The 21296-nt window shown below is 63.0% G+C and overlaps 1 protein-coding gene across 5 annotated transcripts in view; it reads left to right on the forward strand.

Moving 5' to 3' along the window:
• The window catches only part of CABIN1 (calcineurin binding protein 1), a 71566-nt gene extending 56073 nt beyond the window's left edge, over nucleotides 1–15493 (forward strand). For all 5 annotated transcript variants that reach the window (XM_059876452.1, XM_010814263.4, XM_010814262.4 and 2 more), the window contains exons 30-37: nucleotides 8447–8610; nucleotides 8834–8930; nucleotides 9372–10034; nucleotides 11186–11260; nucleotides 12498–12744; nucleotides 13950–14093; nucleotides 14822–15048; nucleotides 15139–15493. In XM_059876452.1, coding sequence (XP_059732435.1) covers nucleotides 8447–8610; nucleotides 8834–8930; nucleotides 9372–10034; nucleotides 11186–11260; nucleotides 12498–12744; nucleotides 13950–14093; nucleotides 14822–15048; nucleotides 15139–15282 — 1761 coding nt within the window. In that variant the 3' untranslated portion in view covers nucleotides 15283–15493. The remainder of the gene's footprint in view (nucleotides 1–8446; nucleotides 8611–8833; nucleotides 8931–9371; nucleotides 10035–11185; nucleotides 11261–12497; nucleotides 12745–13949; nucleotides 14094–14821; nucleotides 15049–15138) is intronic.
• Nucleotides 15494–21296: the final 5803 nt, after the last annotated feature.

The raw sequence follows: 21296 nt of genomic DNA on the forward strand, positions 1-21296 counted from the left end.
ACCTGGAGACTCCTGGGCTTTACCTCTGGTCTTCTTGCTTTTGTCTGCCCTGCCAGGGGTTACTCGCGCAGACAAGTCGAGTCGAGCAGTCCCACCTCCTGTGGCTCCCTCTGGCTTTGGTGGCCACCTCTGGGCTCTCAGGCCCCACAGGGGTGCAGGTGTTTACCCGAGAGGTGGTGGGGAGCAGAGAGCAAGCAGGGATGGCCAGGTGGGGCCGCGCGAGGACAGCCGGTGGCCCGAGCTCCCAGCAGGTGACGATACGAGTGTGGACAGGGCGTGGCTGCTGCGACCTGACACGCGGCCCAGGCTCTCCTGGCCTGAGACCCAGCGCTGTGGGCACAGCCTCGAGGTGGCCCATCTCCCTGTGGCTCTGTGCTCTCTGGGAGCCCAGCCCAGGTCCTTCCAGTGCCAGGCGGAGTTATGATCCTCCAGGGGGGTGCCAGACTGCTGCTGTGGCCCTGGACACAGGGTGGCCCGGGAGTGCAAAAGCTGCCGGCTGAAGGCTGGCCTTGGGCCTGTTTGGATCAGGGGCACGTGGCAAGCCCGGGAAAGCTGGTGGGCAGGAGCCAGCCTCGGCAGGACAAGTGGAAGCTACTTGGCTTGGGGGGGCTGTCACCAGGATGGGCCAGGCGGCCCTGAGGCCTCTGGGTGTCGGTCAGAGGAGAACGGGTCAGTCCTGGTACTGCTGGGCTGGGGAAGCAATGGTGTGGGGGCTGGTGCCCGGCCTGGGCTGGATGCAGCGTCTCCCATCAGCTCTGCCCCTGCTGTGCCTCTCAGCCGGGGAGGGGGAGAAGCAACCAGGGGCTGGGGGGTGACTCCACGGGGCCGCCCCACGGAAAACACTGGGGAAGGCGCTGTGTGCTCCCGGCGGCTTTGGCTGCCCTTCCAGGAGGGACACCCACTCTTCATCCCTGAGCACTGCGGAGCTCTGCAGAGGGGTCCTGAGCCTGCCGGGCCTCTTGCCCAGCCCCGCTGCTCCCCCCAGTCTCATCTGCTCCTGGAACTCACAGCCCAGCTGGCGAAGCCGCCCCTCCCAGCTGGAAAGCCCCCTGCAAGGCGCAGTGGCTTCTAGCCTGCCCTCCCTGCTGGAGGATGGTCCTGGGAGAGTCGGCAGTCCAGCTCCCAGCGCCGCACTGGGTCAGCAAGGACAGCCCCCCACTCACCCAGGCCTCTGCCCCGCACAGGGCATAAGTCCAGGAGCCCCGGGCTCAGAGCTGCGCGGTGCAGGGTGTGGACAGCCCGGCCTGCCGCACGCTGGCTCCTGTCGCCCTGCCGTCCACCCTCCTGGACGTCCCTGCCCCACTGGGCCTGGGACGCCCGGTCCCACAGCTTCCCGTGGCAAGGGCTATGCCCCCGGTACCGCCGGGGGCCCGGCCCGGAATCTGCTCCGATTGGCCGGCCAAGTCAGTCGTGCCTCTGGGCCTGCTTCCAGGCCGAGCAGCGAGCGCCCGCGCCCCGCCGCCCCGCCGCCCCGCCCCGGCCCGCCGAGCGAGCCTCCGCGCCATGGCCCGGCGCCCGCCCTAGCTCCCTGCACAGATGCCACGGCGGAGCCGGCGGGTAGGAACTTGCCTGGGGCGGGCCGCGGCCGCCTTGCCCCTCTGCCCGCGGGCTCCCCGCACTCCGGAGCTTCGGCTCAGTCCCCGGGGCCGGCTCGCGCGCCCGACCCCCCGCCCGCCCACCCGCCCGGCGCGGCAGGAAGCCCGCGGGCCGCGGTTTCCCGGGCGCCGCGGCGGAGGAAGTCGGCAGGCAGCGGGGCCGCGGCGCCCCCTGCCCCCGGCCGGGGCCCGCACAGCGCCAGGTGGGCGGCGGATGGGCGGGCGCGCGCGCGGGGGCGGCGGGGGCCGGGAGAGAAGCCCGCCCGCGAACCCCAGGCGAGCCCAGCCGGCCCGCGGATGCCGCGAGTGGGCGCGGGGGTGTGCGCTGCGCCAGCCGCCCGAAAGCGAAAGCCGCCCGCCCGCCGCCGACCCGGCAACTTCGCGGCGGGCGGCGCGGGCCCGGAGCTGCGCGGGCCGCTCCCGGGGCTGGTGAGCCGGCCGGCGGGTGGGCAGCGGCGCCCGGCGCGGTGCTTCCCCGGCTATAAATAGCTGCCGTGCGGGGGCGGGAAGCTGGTGCCGGGTCCGGCGAGCGCAGGGCCTACTCCCCGCGCGGGCCGGGCCGCTGCCCCGCCGCGAGTGGGCGGGAGGGCGCGGGCGGGGCCCCGGCGCAGTTGCCAGGTGGGCTGCCTCCGCGCACTTCGTTGTTTGTCATTTCTGTTTCTCCCCGGAGGGGGAGGGGACGAACAGTCTGGCAGTTCTGGGGACCCCGTGTTGTGCGACGTCTCATCTGGCAGAAGAGCCTGGAAACGGGCGGGCGCCGGCTGCAGGCAAATGGCAGGCTTCCCCAGCCCCTGCCTGCGCGGGGGACTCTTCCCGGTGGACGGCGCGGGGACTCCCTTGCCCTTCTCGGCCCAGCCTGGAGAGCTCCCGGGGCCAGGGCAAGGGCGCCCCTGGCGGCTTCTGTGCGACCCTACGGCCAGAGGCGGCCCTCAGGGCTTTGCAGAGGAGGCCTCAGGACTTCCTGCCCCCAGGGGGTGCTCAACTTAGCCCGGCCCTGGCAGGCCCTTAACCCAGGGCCTGGAGCCAGCTGGTGGCCCTGACTGCTGTGGGAGGCGCCCGGCCCGTGGCTCAGCAGGGCTTCAGGGAGATGGGGAGCAGACAAGCTGGACACTCCGTCCTACTCCACCGGGGCAGTTCCTAGAGGAGATGGAGCCGTCTGGGCCTGAGAGGGGAGAGGTGGTGCCCGGCTGGCCAGCCCCGGCTGTGCCGCTGCCCCCCGTTGGGGACAGGCCAGGTGGATGCCGGGGGCGGGGCGGGAAGTAGGCTGAGATCTGCTGCCGCCGGTCCTGGAACTGGTCTCTCCCGGGGAGGTGTGAGTGGGGCAGAAATGGTGGGGCTTGCCCCGTGAGTACTGTCGGCCTGTGGGCAGCGGGCGCAGCCTTGCACAGCCCTTCCTGTTGCTCTCCAGGTGGCCGTGCTGTTGGGGAGGTTTGCATGGGGTACAGGTAACAGGTGTCTCCCCAGGACAGTGGAGGACGCTGGTATCCTCCCCAACAAGGCCGTTCTTGACCTCAGAGCCTCACTGTCCAGAGACCGACCCCTTCCTGGCTCCGCCCGGGGTCAGCCTGCAGCACCGAGGCTGTCCTGGAAGCAAAGTCTTCGTGTTTCTCTGGGGGAAGGGCCCCTGCCCTCCCACCCTGGCACCCACCCCCGCCCCCGGCGCCGCTGAGGGCTCCCCCTAGGCCCCTGCTGCGTGGAGTGGGCCGGCAGCAGGCTGTCCTGGCCTCGCCTGCTGGGAGCGCTGAGTCACCGCTGCGCCCTTGCCAAGGAGGGGCAGGAATCCCTCTGTTGGGGAAGCGGGTTCTCCCTCGGGCGCTCTGTGAACTGAGCAGCTCTGGGAAGGGGGCCGGCTCGGGGCTGAGGGCTGGGCTGGCCGGGACAGACGGAGTCCTCCCCGCATCTCTGGGCAGGCAGCCTCAGCCTCTGTGGGAGGGGTCCAGCCCCAGGGGGGGGAGAAGAGCCCTTACCTGGCCTCCTTCCTGCTGACGGTGAAGATGCCTCCCTGGAGGCCCCCCTAGAGGGCACTTGGGGAAGTAGGGGCTCCCCCGCGGGGTGATGTGCTAGGGTCACTTGAAGTGATGGGTAGTTTGTGATGACGAAGGAGAGTCTCACGTGTGCTCCATTACCGAGTTAAATACTAGAACGAGAACTTCGTGTTCTCCATGCCATCTGCGCAGGACACCTGGGGCACGAGGCCAGCCCTAGGGGGCTGTCCCTCCCCCGCCTCCCCACTGGGCTGAGGCTCCTGATGCAGGCTTCCTCCCTGGCTTTTCCTGAACCACCCCCTCCCCAGAGTCCTGGCTCTCTCCCCGCTTCCTCCTCAGCCCAGCCTCTCTCCTGTCCCCTCGCCCTGGGGCACAGACCACACCTCCAGGATGATTGCCCAGGTCCTGGGATGCACTTGGCTTTCTGTGCAGTTGCCCGGCCAAGCTGCCCTGGGGGACCCAGGGGCCCCCCTCACACCAGCAGGGCTCCATCCGGGGCGCAGACCGCCCAGGCCTGCCACCCATGAGCTGCCCCAAGGTGGAGGGCACTCGGAGCAGGGTTTGCGGCCTTGACCTGGAACGTTCCTTTTCTGGAGAGTTTTGTAGGTCGGCCAGGTACCCCCCCAGAAGGTCACCTCTATGCAGGCAATAGCAGGCCTACTGACCGAGAGGCACACAGAGGAGTTCAGGGTCCAGGGGGCCGAGGGGCAGGAGGCAGGTCGGCCCCTGACACCGCCCTGGAGCCCCTGCTCAGGCGGGCTGGGCTTGGGAGAGCCCCAGGTGGACGCGGGCCCTTGGGAGCCGCCTGCCTCTTTCCACCCGAGACCTCTGGGCCCGCGGGCCCGCCCTCCTTGCTCCCTCCCCCGGGCCCCAGGCACAGCTCTTCTCGGCCTTCCTGGGTGCTGCCAGTGGGGCTTCTCTCCCCTCTGCCCACCTGTTAGAGCCGCGCGGGTGCTGGGGCACAGGCGCGTCCCGTGCATGTGGCAGTGGGGGTCAGTGGGGGTAGCCGGCAGCCGGAGCTGGAGGACAGGCCCGCACCGGGGCCCTGGGGCTTGGTCAGGAAGCCTCTGAGGCCCTTGGGGTGCTAGGGAGGCCCCTGGCTTCCCCGCACGCTGTCCCCCTGGTGGGAGACTGAAGTGACTTGGTGTCGCTTCCTGGTTCCCCGCAGCCCCAATTCTCTGTAAGTCACAAGCCGCGTTGCTGACTTCTCAGTCCTTTGTGAGCGTCCAGGGAGGGTGCGCAGAGCCCAGGCCAGCAATCTGGCCCCGGCACCCTGGTCCCGGTCCCACCCCAAGCTCCCTGGGCCACCCTGCACACGGTTAGTTACATACTCCGACTGTCCCTGCTGGTGTGGACACGAGACGAGTCCGGGTCTCCACTCAGCCCCCACGGCCTGAGCCTCGCTGTCCCCCCTCCCAGAGGAGCCTGGCCCCCGGGGCTGAGCAGGGCTCGGGCTGTGTGTCTCGCGGCCTTCTCTCCTGGCGTTTCCCGGCCACATGCTTTCCCGGGGGAGGCTCTGTCTCCACCCTTGGTGTGAAGGGGCCTTGACTGAAGGGCAGGGTCCGTGAAGGCAACAGGTGGGCCTGGGGCCCTGGAACGACCCCGAGGTCTGGGATCCCGAGCGGTGGCCCAGCTGGTGGGTCTGCTGTGAGGGCCGGGACCAGTCTGGGTTGCTGCCCTCTGTCTGCCTGGCTCAGAGCCGGCCCTGGGCCCCATGGAGAGGCTGTTCCGGCCACCCTCCTCTGCCCAGGGAGTTGCGCTCCTCAGTGGCCCACGCTGAGGCGTCTAGGGAGGTGTGGACCGGCCGGCCAGCCGGGAACTCCAGGGCAGCAGGGAGAGGAGCCCTGGCCCATCCAGTAAGAGGCTCTCCTCAGACCCCGGTGTGCTTGGCTCAGGCTGAGCTGTGGGCCTTAGCAGTGCCCCGTGCCCAGGGGGGCCTCTCCCGTCCGTCCCCTCCCCAGGACCCCCCTCCAGGCCCCGCTTCCCAGCAGCCCTTGAGAGCGGACTGCCTGTCCGTGGATCAGCTGCTTCGGCCCGCTTTCCTCAAGAGCAGCAGAACGTGCCCAGCTCTGGGCTGCAGGGAGGGTTCAGGAGCTGGTGTTAAGCGCTTGGGGCTTTCCTGGTAGCTCAGCTGGTAAAGAATCCGCCTGCAATGCAGAAGAATCTCAGTTTCTCATTCCTAGGTGGGCAAGATTCCTTGGAAAGGAGATAGATTACCCACGACAGTATTCTTGGGTTTCCGGTGGCTGAGACAGGAAAGAACCCGCCCGTGATGCGGGAGACCTGGGTTCGGTCCCTGGGTCCGGAAGATCCCCTGGAGGAGGGCATGGCAACCCACTCCAGTATTCCTGCCTGGAGAATCCCCACGGACAGAGGAGCCTGGCGGGCTGCAGCCCATGGGGTCGCAAAGAGTCAGACACGACTGAGTGACTAAGCACACGCATTACGCTAGGCCTAGAGTCTGGGGCTCCATGAATTATCCAGTAGGCGGTTGCGGTTGGTCTCAGTGACCTCATCCACCCGCTGGCAGCCTGGAGCCTGAACAGCGGGCAGCAGGGTCAGCTGAGATCCTGCAGAGGAGCCGCCAGGCATGCGGGTGAGCTCTGAGCACGCTGAGGCCACCACTGAACCCCACTGCCCCCCAGTGCCCACGCGGGCGTCTTCCTGGCCAGGAAGGAGCCCCCGCCTGCCGCCCGGTGGCGGGCGCCTTGAGGAGCAGGCGAGCCGTGGCCCCCAGCCCCACCAGTACCACCGCCTTTGGTGGGGGTCCAGCTCCCCACCGTCCTGATCCAGCCTGTCCCTCGGGCCCCCAAGCGCATCTGGGTCTTCCTGTCGGGCCCTGCTGCCCACGCCCTTTCCTTGGTCCCAGTGTGACCCCTGCCTCCCCGGGGCCTGCACACAGCCCTCTCTGGGTGGTGCAGGGGCCTCTGCTGCGGGAGGGGTGGGACGTGGCCGCTTCCCTTCCCTTCCACACATGGCGTCCTCACCCGGTGCCTGGTCACTCAGGGGGCTCCCCGTCTCTGCAGGGGCTTCCGTGGGAGGCGCTCCCGCCCCACCCTGGGAACGGGACGAGGCTCACCTTTCCCAGATGCCGGGCTCAGCACAGCCCACAGAGGCGGGGGCGGGCCTGTGGGCTTGCTCACCACCTGCCCACCTGTGGCCCCGCAATCTGCCCAGGGCTCGTGGTAACCGCTTTCCTCTTGACCTTCTGTGCACTCTGCCTGATTTCTTTTTACCTCCTGATTTTCTGAAGTTGCTGGTCTTAATGTTCTGCCCGCATGTCTTTACCCGGCCTGGGGTCAGTAGGAAAGAGCCTTGTGTGAGGGGGTGGGAATCAGGCCCGCCCCAGGAGTGCTGCCCCCGCCCCAGGAGGCTGGGTGAGGGCTGTGGCCTCCAGGCTGCCTGCCCCTTGCTGACCTTGGCTCCCCCCGCCACCAAGAGCAGGTCCAGCCAAGCCGTGCACCCGGAGTCGTGATGGTGACACCCCAGACTGGGCGGGCCCCACTGGGAGGAGCAGCGTGTGGGAAGCGGGCACGGGGAGGGCAGCCTTGGAGGGCGAGATGGGCAGTCACCGCCTCCACGTGACCAGTGGGCGGCAGGCGACTCCTTGGTGCCATCCGGCAAGTGTCCTCATCGAGGCCCTCACTGCCTGCAATGACCCCATGGGCTGGCAGTGGCGGGAGGCCCAACCCCACCCCCCACCCCGCCGTGACTCTGTGCCCTCTGCGGAACATCTGTGTGCACCCTGGCTCACCTCGCACACCCCTCTCCCCACCCCAAGTGTGTCTCCATCACTGGCCCTGTGCAGACTGTGGCAGGGACCACGGGGATGCCAACAGGGGCACGGGGGAGCATGGGTCCCTCCTGGGTCTCACTCGGCTGCCCACGATGCCCTTCTAGCCCCTGCGGTTGCACCTCAGGTGGGCTGCACCCCCGAGCTGCTGCAGAAGCCGCGCCCGCCGGTAGGAGATGCAGCATTGGGACCCCGGCCCCATGTTGGCCGGATGGTGCTTGTCGGGCAGCGCAGGGCTGGCTGCTCGGCCTTCTCCAGAAGGGCCCCCGTGTCCACTGCAAACCGGTGGCCAGGCTGCAGGACCTGGCCCCGAGGGTGTGGAGTTCCTCGCTTGCCTGAAAGGCTTAGGGTAGGGGGTGGCCTCGCTTCCCCCCAACCCTACCCCGGGACTGCTGGAGCAGGAGGAGGGGCCACGGGCGGTCGTCCGGCTCCCCAGGACACGGCACCGTGGGCCCCACAAACAGGAGGCAGCGCTGGGGCTCATGGTGCCATCCTTCCTGGGCAGGAGTTTCTCCAGGGTGCTGGCCACGGGGCCCGCCTGGGAGCCTGCCCCGGAGACACAGTTCCTAAGGTCCAGCACCCAGCCTGGGGCAGCTCAGAGGCGTGAGCTTCTTCTGTTCACTGGCCCCCCTCAGCCGTGCTGGCCGTCATCCCCCCTTGACTGGTCCTGTGCAGGTGGGGAGGTGCCATGGGAGCCATACTGGGGGTGCTAGCTCTGATCCAGGTGTCTCCTGGGGCTAAGCACGGCACAGGGTCAATGGGGGGGCTCCCACCATCTGGCAGACAGTGGGGTCAGCCAGGAGGGCAGTGGAAGGGGTCCCGGCCGCACCAGAATGCTGGGCAGACAAGAATTGAGGGAAGGCGGCATCCAGTGTCCCCGGGAGCGGCCGCTCACTTTTGGAGGCCCTCAAGAGTCTCCAGCACTGCTGGATGGAGCGCTGGGGACGGCCAGGCCTGTGGCTCGCCTGGCCTGCCCAGCTGCTGCGGTTCACTTGTGATCTCCCACTAGGAGCAGGTGCCCCCGCACCGTCAGCCCGTGTGGTCCTCTCACGCCCGGCTTATCCGTTCCTCAGGGCATCTGGCGGATCCCCGTGGACGAGATCGACCGGCCGGGCAGCTTTGCCTGGCACATGAACCGCTCCGTCGTGCTGCTGCTCAAGGTCCTGGCCCAGCTGCGGGACCACGGCACCCTGCTCAAGGTCTCCTCCATGCTGCAGCGCACCCCGGACCAGGGCAAGTGAGTGCAGCCCGCCAGGGTCGGCCACAGTCCTGTGTGACGGCCAAGAGTAGTGGGCCGAGCCCACTCCCCAGCCCTGGGGCTCAGAGCCTCACCCCGGGGACCGGGGACACACGCAGTGCCGGTGTGCGGAAGGAGGCCCCGGGAACACTTCCGGGAGCAGAGGGGCACGGACCGCCGTTGCTGCGCGGCTCTGACCCGTGGCCTCCCCTGCACGCTGCAGGAAGTATCTGCGAGATGCTGACCGCCAGGTCCTGGCACAGCGGGCCTTCATCCTCACTGTGAAGGTGCTGGAGGACACGCTGAGCGAGCTCACGGAGGTGCGCACCCCACCCACCAGCGCCATCCAAGGGGCCCTCAGCCCACGCCCTCACCCAGCCAGCCCCCCTCCAGGAGCTGCGCTCACCGTCTCCTCGTGGCTGGGCACTCTGAGGCCAGTCACCACCCTAGCGGGGGGGTGACCGTGAGCCAGGGCTGTCGGCCGCCGTGCCCCCTGCCCAGGGAGCCTGGCTGGGCCTGGTGGGGGGCCTGGGTGGGCTCATCCCTGCAGCCAGCGCACTTGCCGGCAGGGCAGGGCGGCTGCTCCTCAGAGGCAGAGCCATGGCCAGGGCCCTGCAGGCAGTGCTGTGGCCCCAGCCCTGACCAGCGGGCAGACGGGCAGGCCCAGAGTGGCCTCAGTGGGAGAGGCCGGGGTGGGCACTGCTGGTGCCTGGGGCAGGAAACACCAGAGACCACTCGTCTAATTCTCGCTTTCCTCGTAGGGGTCGGAACGCCTCGGGCCCAAGGCCTGCGGCTTCCCTGGAGCCAGGATGACCACAGACGTCTCCCACAGGGCCAGTCCCGAGGACGACAAGGAGGGTCTCCCGCACCCCAAGAAGCCCCCTCTGGGCGACGGCTCAGGGCCAGGCGCCGAGCCAGGGGGCAAAGTGGGTCCCCTCAACCACCGGCCCATGGCCATGGATGCAGGGGAGGGCGCAGACCAGGCCGGGGAGCGCAAGGACAAGGAGAGCCCCCGGGCCGGCCCCGCTGAGCCCATGGACACGTGTGACGCCACCGCCCGAGGCGCGGACCCTGAGCGGGGGCCACCGCCCCTGCAGCCAGGCTGCCCCCCCAGGGACCGGGGCCCCGAGAGCCGGCCCACCGAGCTGTCCCTGGAGGAGCTCAGCATCAGTGCCCGGCCGCCTGGCCCACCTGCTCTGGCCCCGCCCACCGCCACCCCCACCCCCGGGCCCAGGCCAGGCACCCACCCCGAGGAAGCACCCCTGCGGCCCAGCCGCAAGAGGAAGCTCCTGGAGGACACAGAGTCCGGCAAGACGCTCCTGCTGGACGCCTACCGCGTGTGGCAGCAGGGCCAGAAGGGCGTGGCCTGCGACCTGGGCCGCATCGAGAGGATCATGTCGGAGACCTACATGCTCATCAAGCAGGTGGGTGGCCTCAGGCGGGCCCCCGGAGGCCTCGGAGTACACGTCAGGTGGCGCCCCGCAGTCCCTGATGGTGCCATCCTCGGTGCTCCGCAGGTGGGCGTCTGGTCATCCCTGGAGGCCCCGTGGGTGGGCGTCATCATTCCCCACCAGGCCCCGCCGGTGGGTGTCCAGTCATTCCAGGAGGCCCCACAGGTGGGCGTCCAGTCGTCCCCAGCCACTCCGAGGTGTCCTACTCTGAACCCCAGAGAGGTTCAAATATGTTACTGCTGCTGCTGCTAAGTCGCTTCAGTCGTGTCTGACTCTGTGCGACCACATAGATGGCAGCCCACCAGGCTCCTCCATCCATGGGGTTTTCCAGGCAAGAGTACTGGATTGGGGTACCATTGCTTTCTCCACGAATATGTTACAGTTTTACTTAACTATATCTCGGGAAAGCTGGGGAGGTATGTGCTGAAAGAGACAACTCTCTTCTAAACGTCTGTAACTAGTCTCAAAGGAAAGGAGGCCGCCTTGCAGAAGCCTGGTCAAGCCGGGCGGGGAGGCCCTGCCACCTCTCTCCTCTGCTGCCTTTTGTGTTTTTCAGTCCCTCAGGCATAGGTTTTTATTTTCCCTCTAATTAGAGAAAAATAGGTTCTTTCCACAGGAAGAGCCCCGGGCAGTGTCAGGCGGGCACAGGGTGAGCCCCTGACATCTCCCTCCCGTGTCCCTGTACTGCTGTCTCTCTCAAGCATCAGCAGTGACTTTGTTGTTGTTGCTGATAAACTAGGAAACATAAGCCCTGGATTTCCTGCAGGCGAGGGCAAGCCCTTTCCCCACCCCAGGCCGGCGTCTCCCCCTACCCAGGGCCACCCCCAGGCCCCCTCTCCCCGCCTCACGCCCACCTCTGTCCCCTGGGCTCCCTCAGCCCAGCCCACCACCCAGATTCCAGGGGGTCAAGGGGGCAGCTTGTCACCCAGGCCCCCCCAGCCTCCGCCCCCAAGGGTGACGTCCCGCGGCCACAGATGTGAACACAGCATGGCCAGCTGGTCCCTGAGCAGCAGCCCTGGGGGCTGGGGCCCGGGGCAGGGCTGGGACCCCCCAGGAGCAGCATGTGGGGCTTGTCTTGAGAGCCGTCATTGAGGCCCACTGACCGCAGGCATGTCCTTGCTCAGGTGGACGAGGAGGCTGCCCTGGAGCAGGCCGTGAAGTTCTGTCAGGCCCACCTCGGGGCTGCCGCCCAGAGGCAGGTAAGCGTGGCCCCACCCGTGCCAGCCGCCTGGTGTGTGGCACGCAGCCCCAGGCTGCAGGCTGGGACTGTCCCTGTGGTCGGGGGGCCCAGGGCAGGTGGGCGGCAGGCAGCTGAGCCTCAGGTCCTGAGGGAGGGACACAGGGTGGGGCCCAGACCCCGGCGCTGAGTGCGGGCCGCGTGAGGGTCCCGTCACCCCTGCAGCCCCCCAAGCCCGGGCACGGTCCCCGCCCCGTGGACCTCACCTGCGGAGGCGGCTCCTCGGCATGGAGGTGGCACTGGGGTGGGCCAACGGGAGCCCACAGGCAGGGCCCAGCCTCTGTCCAGCCTCCTTCGTCTGGGAAAAGCTGGCTGTGGGGCCGGGCTGGGGCAGGGCCGGCTCAGGTGACCCCGGAAGGTGGAGCTGGCCGCAGGCTGGTCTTGGTGTGGCCTCTCGGTCTTCAGGGCTAGCCTGGCCACCCCACCCCACCCCAGCAGCAGGAGGGCAGGGACCCCACTCTCACTTCCTGCCCCTGGGGGACAGGTCTTGTCTCGCCCGCCCTCCTGCTGGAGGTCCACTGGAGTGGCAGGGGCGTCCACACCAGTAGATCCAGGGACGGGGCACCTCCCGGAAAGCAGATGTCAGGAGAGACGGGGTCAGGATGGGGCGCCAGGTGCCCCCAGGACGCTTGAAGCTCCTGCAGCCTCGGGCCAGGGTCCCCCTGGCGATTCAGAGGGGACAGTGGGCCCAGGGCCGGGGCTCTGCCGCTGGGCACCGTGCGGGGCCCCTGCCCCACCTCACAGCTGCCTGCGCAGAGCCGTGGCCGTCACCCCCCGAAGTGGGGGGCTTCAGACGAGCAGGGAGCTGTGTGCCTGCGGGCGGGAGGCCCCGGAGGGCCCGGCTCCCTGAGGGCCGAAGGGCTGTGTGGGGGGCTTTGGGGCTGCAGCCTTGAGCCTGGGAACCGCCTCCGGCAGACCCCGCGTCACTCCCACTCTGAGGCCCTTCCCACCATGGCCTTGGGAGGTCACTCTCCAGGACTGACCTGTGCTGCAGCCGCCGCCTTGGGTGCCCCCGTCCTGTGCCCCAGCTCCCAGCTGCACCATCCTCCCAGCTGGCACCCAGCAATGGGAGGGTGCAGGTCCCGGCCAGCCTGGGGCCCCTCTGCCTTGCCCTGGACGTCCTCAGGCGGGGCCCCCGGCCCCCCCGGCCCCCAACGTTGGCAGGGTGTGCCCCCCTCACCCCCACTCTGCCCCCCCAGGCAGCAGGGGACATGCCCACCACCCCGAAGCACCCCAAGGACGCCCGAGAGAATGTTTTCCCCGCGGCCACAGCCCCCGTAGCCCCTGAACCCACGCCGGCAGACGCCCCGCCGCGGCCCAGCGACGGCCACGCCAAGCCTCGCCTCGTGTCAGCCACTGCCTCCACCCCAGACCCGGCCAAAGACCCCGGGCCCCCGCGGCTGCAGAGGCCTGAGGCCGCCCCCAGCACGTCCTCCCTGCGCCCAGGTGAGTCTGTGCCCTCCACCCAGCGGGCAGGCCGAGCAGAGCCGCGGCGGGCCCAGTCCCCCAGCAGGCCTGTTGCTGCAGAGATGTGGGCGCCTCCCGTCCGGTGACCCCCGAGTGCCATCTCCACCCTCTGCCCGCGTGTTCCTACTCCCATGGAGGCTCAGCAGAGTGCAGGGTCCGGACCCCAGGTTCACGCGCCCTCTCAGCAGTCTGCGCCCCCGGAGACGGGCCACAGGCCAGCGGACGCGGGGCTGGGGCTCCATGGGCAGGAGGAAGCCCCGATTCCTACCACACTCAGGTGCCCCTGGGAAGCGCAGCCCGTGGTGGGCAGGGGAGCCCGGCCGACCTGGGAGGGCGCACACGCACGCACGCACACTTGTGCCTCTCCCTGCCGGCTCCGCACGCCCGGGCCGGCGCCTGGAGGCGGCGGTCAGCTAGGAAGCCCCCGCCCCTGATTGAGCAGCTCCGTGGGTCACTCAGCCAGGCCCCCCGGGACAGCTGTGTGAGGACGGGTGTGCCCAGCCTGGCGGGGACAGCTCAGCACAGCCCCTGGGGCCACTGCGGAAGGGCCTGGAGCAGACGCCCCCGGGCCCGCGTCACGGCTGTGCCACCCGCTCCTGCTCCTGGCCGCAGGGTGCCCGCCACTCCGCCTGCTCTGTGAGGCCCAGCGGGGCAGCTCCGGGCCCCCCAGGGGTCGTGTCAGCCTCTGCCGCACGTGGACTGGGCCCTGGGAACCCAGAAACAGCTGGGCAATCAGAGCGAGAGGGCAGGGCCAGCCCATCGTCCAGGGGCTGGAGCTGACAGCCGGGTGAGGAGCAGCTGGCCAACCCCGCTCCTGGGGATGTGGCGGGCGTGGCAGGAGCGGCCGGAGGAGGAGGAGGACAGGAGGCCCCGGCCGGGGGCCTGGGGGCGCACTCCCAGCCCCCTCCTCGTCCGAAAGGTGTAGCCTGGCAGGAGGGACCATTTAGCCCGCTCCGTCCTCAGCTGGGTCGTTCGGGTCCAGCGGCCACTCCTGGGCGCTGGGGTGGGGCCCTGTGGTGTCGGGCTCACTGGGTGTTCATGTCCAGGCGAGTGATTAGCAGCCTGGCACCACTCGGGCCATTGTGTCGGAAGAGGCCTGCACGGTCACGGGCATGGTCGGGGTGGAAGGCCCTGTCCCGGGGGGTGGGGCGCACGTCCCCCACGGCCGCTCTGTGTCCCCCCAGGGGCAGAAGAGCCGGCGGGAGGCGCAGAGGGCCCGGGCTTCCCGCCCCAGGAGCCGCAGGACAGCGAGCATGTGAAGACGGCCCCCGAGGGCCCTGCGGCAGAGGCCGCCCCCCGGACTGGCGCCCAGCCCGCCTGCAGCCAGGGTAAGGCCCAGCATGACCCCGGGGCCAGCAGGCGGCGGGGGTGTCCCAGCAGAGGGACCTGGAGACGGCGGGGGCGGGGGCAGATGAGAAAGGCAGGGGCACCCGAGTCCCCTGCTCCACACTGCCGCGCAGATGGGAGTGGTTCGGGTGGTGCGAGGCCCAAGCCGAGGCCACTTGGCCCAGATGGAGCTGAGGGGAGGCCGGGGCGGCCGGGAGGCCGGGCTGGGCAGGGGACATGGCGTCGCGTCCACGGCCCTGCCTGAGTCAGAGCCAGTTCCCAGCAGCCAGGCCCCCGGGGACTCCGTGGGGCGGGGCCTCTCTCAGACCCCTCTTGGGACAGCAGGGCCGCTCCCGCTCCTTTTAAAGCCACAGGGCGGTGGACGGGCGTGGACATCAGCCAGCCTGCGGCTCCTGGGCGCACAGGGGTGTGGACGTGGGCCAGGGCGGGCTCTGGGACGTGAGAGCTGACGAGGTCTGGGAGGCTCGGGGCTCCCCGGCGCCCCCAGCGGACACACTGCTCCTGAGCCCCCCACCCCCACCCCCACCCCGTCTCCGCTTCCGCCAGCCAGAGCCAGGCCCTCAGGGAGGCAGGGAGACAGGAAGCGGCCTGGGAGCCAGCACCCTGCGGTCTAACACGGCCAGAGGGGAGCAGGGTGACGAGGCTTGCAAAGGACAGGCTGGCCTGGGAGGCTGCGGACCCTGCTCAGCCTTCTGGGTCCGTCCCGCAGTGGCCAGCTCCAAGGCGCCCGGCGGCGGGAGTGCCCCACCCCCCGAGGGCCCCCTGAGCAAGGCTGAGCCTGGCCGGGCCAAGTCACGCCTGCTGCCCAACATGCCGAAGTTGGTTATCCCCTCGTCCACCACCAAGTTCCCCCCCGAGATCACCGTCACGCCGCCCACCCCGACCCTGCTGTCACCCAAAGGCAGCATCTCGGAGGAGACCAAGCAGAAGCTGAAGGTGACAGCAGGTCCTGGGGGGCCCCGGGTCGGGGGCGCGGGTGGGCTGAGGCTGGGCCGCCACTGACCCCTGCCCGCCCGCCCGGCGCAGTCGGCCATCCTGTCTGCACAGTCGGCCGCCACGGTGCGGAAGGAGAGCCTGTGCCAGCCGGCGCTGGAGGTGCTGGAGACGTCGAGCCAGGAGTCCTCGCTGGAGAGCGAGACGGACGAGGACGAGGACTACATGGACATCTGAGGCCCGGCCCAGCCCTGCTGAGGACGAGGACCACATGGACGTCTGAGGCCCGCGCCAGAGCTCCACAGGGCCTTTTTTATGACCTGTCGACTTTGTAAACGCGCCCCCTCCCCGCCCAGGCAGCGCGTCCACGCTCCGCGGGCTCTGCCTGGGTCAGCGGTGGAGGATCCGTTTTTTTTTGGTTGCTTTTCTAATAAAGATGAAACAGTCACCTCGGTGTCTTTGTCCCTCAGGGCGGGGTCCCCATCCAGGGCTTCTGGGCCCCCTCCCCCGGGGACCGTCAAGGCAAGGCAGCCCCCACCCCTGGACGGGGCACAAGGCTGAGGGTGCAGGAGGGTCCGGCTGGGCGCAGGGGCTGGCCTGCACCCCTGGGTGGCGGGAACCCAGAGCGTGGGTCTGCACTGACCACTTGCACACCGCACTCCCCCTCCTACGGGACCGGCCCTGTGCCTGTGGGCTGAGTGTGAGACAGCAGTGTGGGCCCCCATCACAGAGGGAAGCGTCTGTAACGCAGCGGCAGGGCGGCGCTGGCCGTGTCCTGCCACCCTGAGCCCGTCCGTTCTGGGCACGCATGTGCTGGAGGGGCCCGGCCTGCCCCGGGGCCTTGTCTGGACGGCCAGGGTGGCACAGAGACCCTCCCTGCTGCCCGCTGCCCCTCTCCCTCCCAGCATCCTGAGAAGACAGACACCCAAGAGGCTGGGCACTGCCAGGGTCCCCAGCCCAGCACGGGCGGAACCACGCGGGGACCCGGGGTGCTGGGCTGGCCCTAACTCGGGCCCCTTCCCGGCCGCAGGGCTCCGCCGCTTCCCCACCCGGCCACCCCCACCGTGCAGTCCTGGCCTCCCCCGGCCCTCCCGTCCAGCTCTCCTCTCTGTGCAGCCAGAGCGCCCCCTCCCCCTCGTCCACAGACCCCCGGCCTGGAGTCAGCTACACCACGCTGGCATGCTGCAGCGGGGAGTCTGGCTAAAAGACACCAGGGATACCCCCCCAGTAGAAAGGTGCTCGGTGGGGCTTGGCCGAGAATACACCCCCCGCCCCGCGCAGCTGCGTGAAAAGGACTGGTGAGGGCTGGTTAACAGGTACCGGGCGGCTCTGCTGGAGGAATCTTGAGTGGTCAGCTAAGAGGCCAACCCGGTGCTTCTGTCAACACAAGGGGCACACCTTGGCCAGGGTCATGTCCGTACAAAACTTCCACTTGCAAAGTACCTGCTTAACTGGGGAAGTTATGCTAAAAGGAGATTCCCAACCTAAAACGAGCAGGTTGGGCTTCCTTTAATATTCCAAAGTTTATATTCTTGCAGTTAGAAAAAGCTGGCCATAAGATCAAACAGACTGAATGGATGACTGATATCTGGAAACTTCTCTTAAAACTATATCAGAACCAAAAAAAGGCTGCTAACGGCCTGTCACTGACTCACTCTCTCCCTCTACCTGTATCTTCTTCTATCTGAATTACTTGGTCAGATGCTATCTCATTTTTTTCCTTTCTCTTCCAACTCTTCCACCTCCTGCTGTTTGCCTTTACGCAGCAAAGGAGAAGTAAAGAGAGAGGGAAAAAAACCACCTTTTAAGGAATACTCTGGCTTGATACCCAATCATCATTCTCTAATCAGCACGATCATCCTTTGCTTGACTCCACCTTTTAGAAGGTTTAGACGAGGATGTAGCTGCTCTGGTCAGAAAGACGGTCTAGGTTGGTCCGAGTTACACAATTAACGCTTGTTAGACTGCTGGACCAACTTTTCAGAACCACCAAAAGAAAGAAAAGGCGGTAGCTACGAAAATTTATGAACGCTCAGTTGTGCCAGCTGAGTACACAATGCCAGCTGAACGTGAACCAAGTCCCAACCAGCTTAATTCCAACCAGTAGAGAAACTTAGCTTGAAAAACAAAAGGAAGTCCCGAGGAAATAAGTCCTAATGAGGAGAACCTGATTTTCTATCCCTGTTGCCTTGAGATCAGAGCTCCCAGGATCACTTACCTTATCATGAAAATGAAGAAAGAGAAACAGGGAATGAAGCCTTTAAAAATATTTCTTACATACTGGTGAGTTTCATACTGAGATATCTGATTCACGACTAAGTTGAGAAAGTGAGGCTAGGTCTCTTGTGTTTGAATGTATGGCTCTGTATGTGTCTGTCTGTCTTTGTAATTCTAATGAAGTTTAATTTGTAAGTGAGCTCTGATTTAATAGGCCTAAAGAAAAGTAATTGCCTACAAATCAGAAAAGGCTAAGTTCAAGAGAAATTAAGCTAAGTGAATTTCAGGTTCACATGAACTGGGAAATATTCAATATTAAATTATACCTAGTATTTAATGTTTAAGTTTGTTGGCCTAATTAATATAGAAATGTATGCATTTATCAACATCAAATATAAGACTAAGTATACTCCTATCATTCGGCCTAAAATAACATTATATCTGTTACAACTTTGTCAGCAAGGAAATTAATATGAAGAAACTTTTTAGGAAAGAAAATGTAAATGGGTTAAAGCTTTTCAATAAACTCTACTAAGAGTAATTATGTTTTAGTCTGTCCAGATTTTAGTAAATTGAATTTCTAGGGTTCTGCTAAATTAAGTGATGGAAGTTTACTTAAATGGGTAGGGTACTCCCAAATAAAATGATACATTAATCACTGATAACTGGCTTCCTCTTACAGAGAAACTCACGGCGTTTTGGACTATTAATGAATGTTTGATGCCTTCTTGAGATGTTCTCTATGAGAAAGCAAATGTTTTTTAGAAATTGTCATTGGTGTTTACGCTCACCAGTCTACAGAATGCTAATATAAAGGTCAGCCCATGGTTGCTTACAGAAAGTAGGATGTGTGTTCTCAGTACAGAAGGCGTGAGGAGTGGAATCACATTTTATTAAGGGAAAAGGAAGGATGTCTGACCTAAGAGGTGATTGTTTTTGAATGGGCAAATTAAGTGATGTCTGCAGAAAAGTTTTGGAAAGTGGACTCCAAGAGAAGAATTTTGTGCATGGTACAAGTTTTCTTAACATGTTGAACTGCCTTTGATAACAGACTGTAATTTCTTTACTTTTAGGTAATCTGCTCCGTATTTACCTTTGAAATCTTTTATTGTTACTTTGCTTAAGTGAATAACTTGTTTCACAATGGCCTGTGATTATCTCTGAGTGTTTTAAACCCTTTTGATATTCTTTGCAAAGTTTCCTAAGTCTTTTTGACCTCTCGCTGACTTTGAGTGCTTCAAAGAGCCTTCCTGAAATATCCCAAAAGTGAAAGTGAAACATCCCAAAGAGAGATACAGACTGGCTTCATCTGATGCGTGGCATTGCATGGGAAGCATTGTCAAATCCTAAAATCTCATACGTGGCATTGCATGGGAAGCATTGTCAAATCCTAAAATCTCATACGTGGCATTGCATGGGAAGCATTGTCAAATCCTAAAATCTGATACGTGGCATTGCATGGGAAGCATTGTCAAATGAGCAATAGTCTTCTCGGGCTATAGTGTATGGCAAATGTTACTAATATACATATTTTAAAATGTATATGGAGTTCCTAAAATTCTGACAGGTGCTGGTCAAATGTCAGTCATAATTCTAGTTATTACCTGCAAGTGAGGTATGTCACAGCAGTAACCCTGTTACTTTATCAACTGTAATCAGAACTTACTGGGTTGAATCTGTTTTACAGGAGTAAGGAAAACATTCCTTTCAAACTAATTATGACTTATAGTAATTTGGTAAATTATACTTTTGCAAGCAGAATTGAAATATTTAGCTTTTTTTTCTCTATTGGCTCCCTCCAGAGTTTGTAAACTCTCAGGTTTCCAGCAGCTTTAACAGACAAATTAGGTAAGCTACTTCACCATCAGGTATAAAAATCTCAAGGTATTTTGGCAACCTTGTAAAGGGAGGAATTCACCTCGATATGTAGGTGAGACATGTGATAAGCTCTTGGCCTGACCTTCCTGGCCCTGAGAGGTCTTTGTTTTTTTAAGAAGTTCAGTCTGACACTCCTTATAAAAAATTTCGGTAAAGCAAAACCCTATGACCAATTATAGTTGTATAAATTTTCAGGCCAAGGTTTTTTTTTTTAGATCAGACTTATTTTTGCAAACAAATTAGTTTTAATTTGAATATATTTGGTAGAAATTAGAATAATTTTAGAGAGAAACAGATTACGTTTCAATGAATGTTAAATCCCAGTTTTGTTAACAGAGGTCTGTATTTACTGACTCACTTCCCAGATAAGTTCCTTGCTGTTATGCTATGTTAATGGAAAGTTAATTGAATGATTAAAAGGACATTCTAAATTTTATTTCTGAAGCTTATCTCAGTAATCTCAATTTCCACAACCTCCAAACAGGGGATTGTGTATACCAGAAAGGACTGTCTCCAGCCTCGGTGGAAGGGCTTTCTATCAGTGACTCTTAACTAGCTCATGTGCAGTGAAAGTGAAGGGAAATTGACCCTTGCAGTGATTCCCTCTTCTATTGGCCCTGCACCAGCCTGGTCTACAGACAGCGCTGCCGATGTCAGACTCACCTTAAAAGGATGCTCAGAGGCAATTACACTTAGACCAGGACGAGAGGAAGATGACCTCAGAAGCAGCTCACCCAGGACGCTGCACCTGACGTGTATGATCGTTTATGATGTTGTCTTGACTTCACAGACCTTTGCGTATAAATCAAATGTTTTTCTGTCTTGAACATGATCCTATGCTAGTTTTAAAAAACCGATCCAAGTCCTGGGTTGTGGCCAGTCACCTGTGTCTAGAACGTCTAGGTTCCCTGGTGGGTTTCTCCACCCCAAGGCTCTAACGGGATGACCCTTAGAAATGTTTTCTAGAAGAAAGTCCAGTCCCCTGTGGGCTACTCTTGATATCACTAGGTGGGACCCTCTCAGCTGGCCAATTAAGAATGCCTGCTCTGACCCCAGCCGTAATATGGATCTCCCTCCAAGTCACTCAAGCTCAGTCAGAGTAACAAGCAAATTCAGTCAAGGAATAAAACAACCAGGCTGTGGTCATTTAAGATTTAAGGCCTCCTTTATCTTGGAGGCAGTTAAGTTATACTAAGGATAGCCAGCCTAGTAACACTAGGAAACACTAGGCTGGGAGCCTGATGCTAATATCCCTGAAAGATAGAGCTGTACTATGTCAGACGGCCTGAGGATATACTGGGCTACACCTAATGGAAATTCCTGGCTTAATTCTTACTTGTGACTTTAAAATACTGCTAGCTGTGTTAGTTGTACTTTGAATGTTTTATGAGATTATTGTCTCTTGTGTTAGTATTACCAAATGCGCGACTGAACCTCCGACAAAAATGATGACTAGGGGACGTGAAGCAGTTGATCCGCATGCGATCAACGATTGTGATAGTGCAACTCTAGATATGGCAAGACAGAACAGGCGGGGGTTTTCCCGGACCTTCCCACACGGGGTAAGACAGCTGGTCCAGAGTCCTCGGTTACTGTTGACAGACTTAGTCCAGTAACAGCCCACCAAGTGGCCTGTCTGCAAAGTCTTTGCAGACCCAGGAATGAGCCCTTCTAGCAAAGTGGCACAAAATGGTCGCAAACGGCCTGCGAAATGCCTCCCAAAGTACGGTCAAGTTTATCACCGTGAGGGAGTGGCCCCCGCCAAGGGTGCTCGCATCTGCCTCCACAAGGATTAAGTCATGTGCCCCTGCAGCAGTGACCTCCAACCCCCGCTGAAGGAGTTCAGGGTGGAGAGCAGGAACCGGGCCCTCTGTGCTCCAGGACAGAGGTCTTCTGGCAGGACAGGTCTTCTCAGGAGCTGACTTGATAAGCCCAGTTCTTATACCTCCTCATATCTAGAAAAGCTCTAAAATCCTTCATGGTGACAACTCTTCTTGTGACCAGCGAAGGCTTCACAAGACTCTGTAAAAATACGTCCTTGATTGCACGCGCCTCCCCTGCAGCAAAGTCACACGTACAGCGGGCTCCCCGCTGCTGCTTTGGGGCGGTCTCTCGCAGCCGTGTGAGGAGCTGTCTCCTGGCTGCAGGCCTCGGTT

This window comes from Bos taurus, chromosome 17 (assembly GCF_002263795.3).
Source record: "Bos taurus isolate L1 Dominette 01449 registration number 42190680 breed Hereford chromosome 17, ARS-UCD2.0, whole genome shotgun sequence".
NCBI classification, from domain to species: Eukaryota; Metazoa; Chordata; class Mammalia; order Artiodactyla; family Bovidae; genus Bos; species Bos taurus.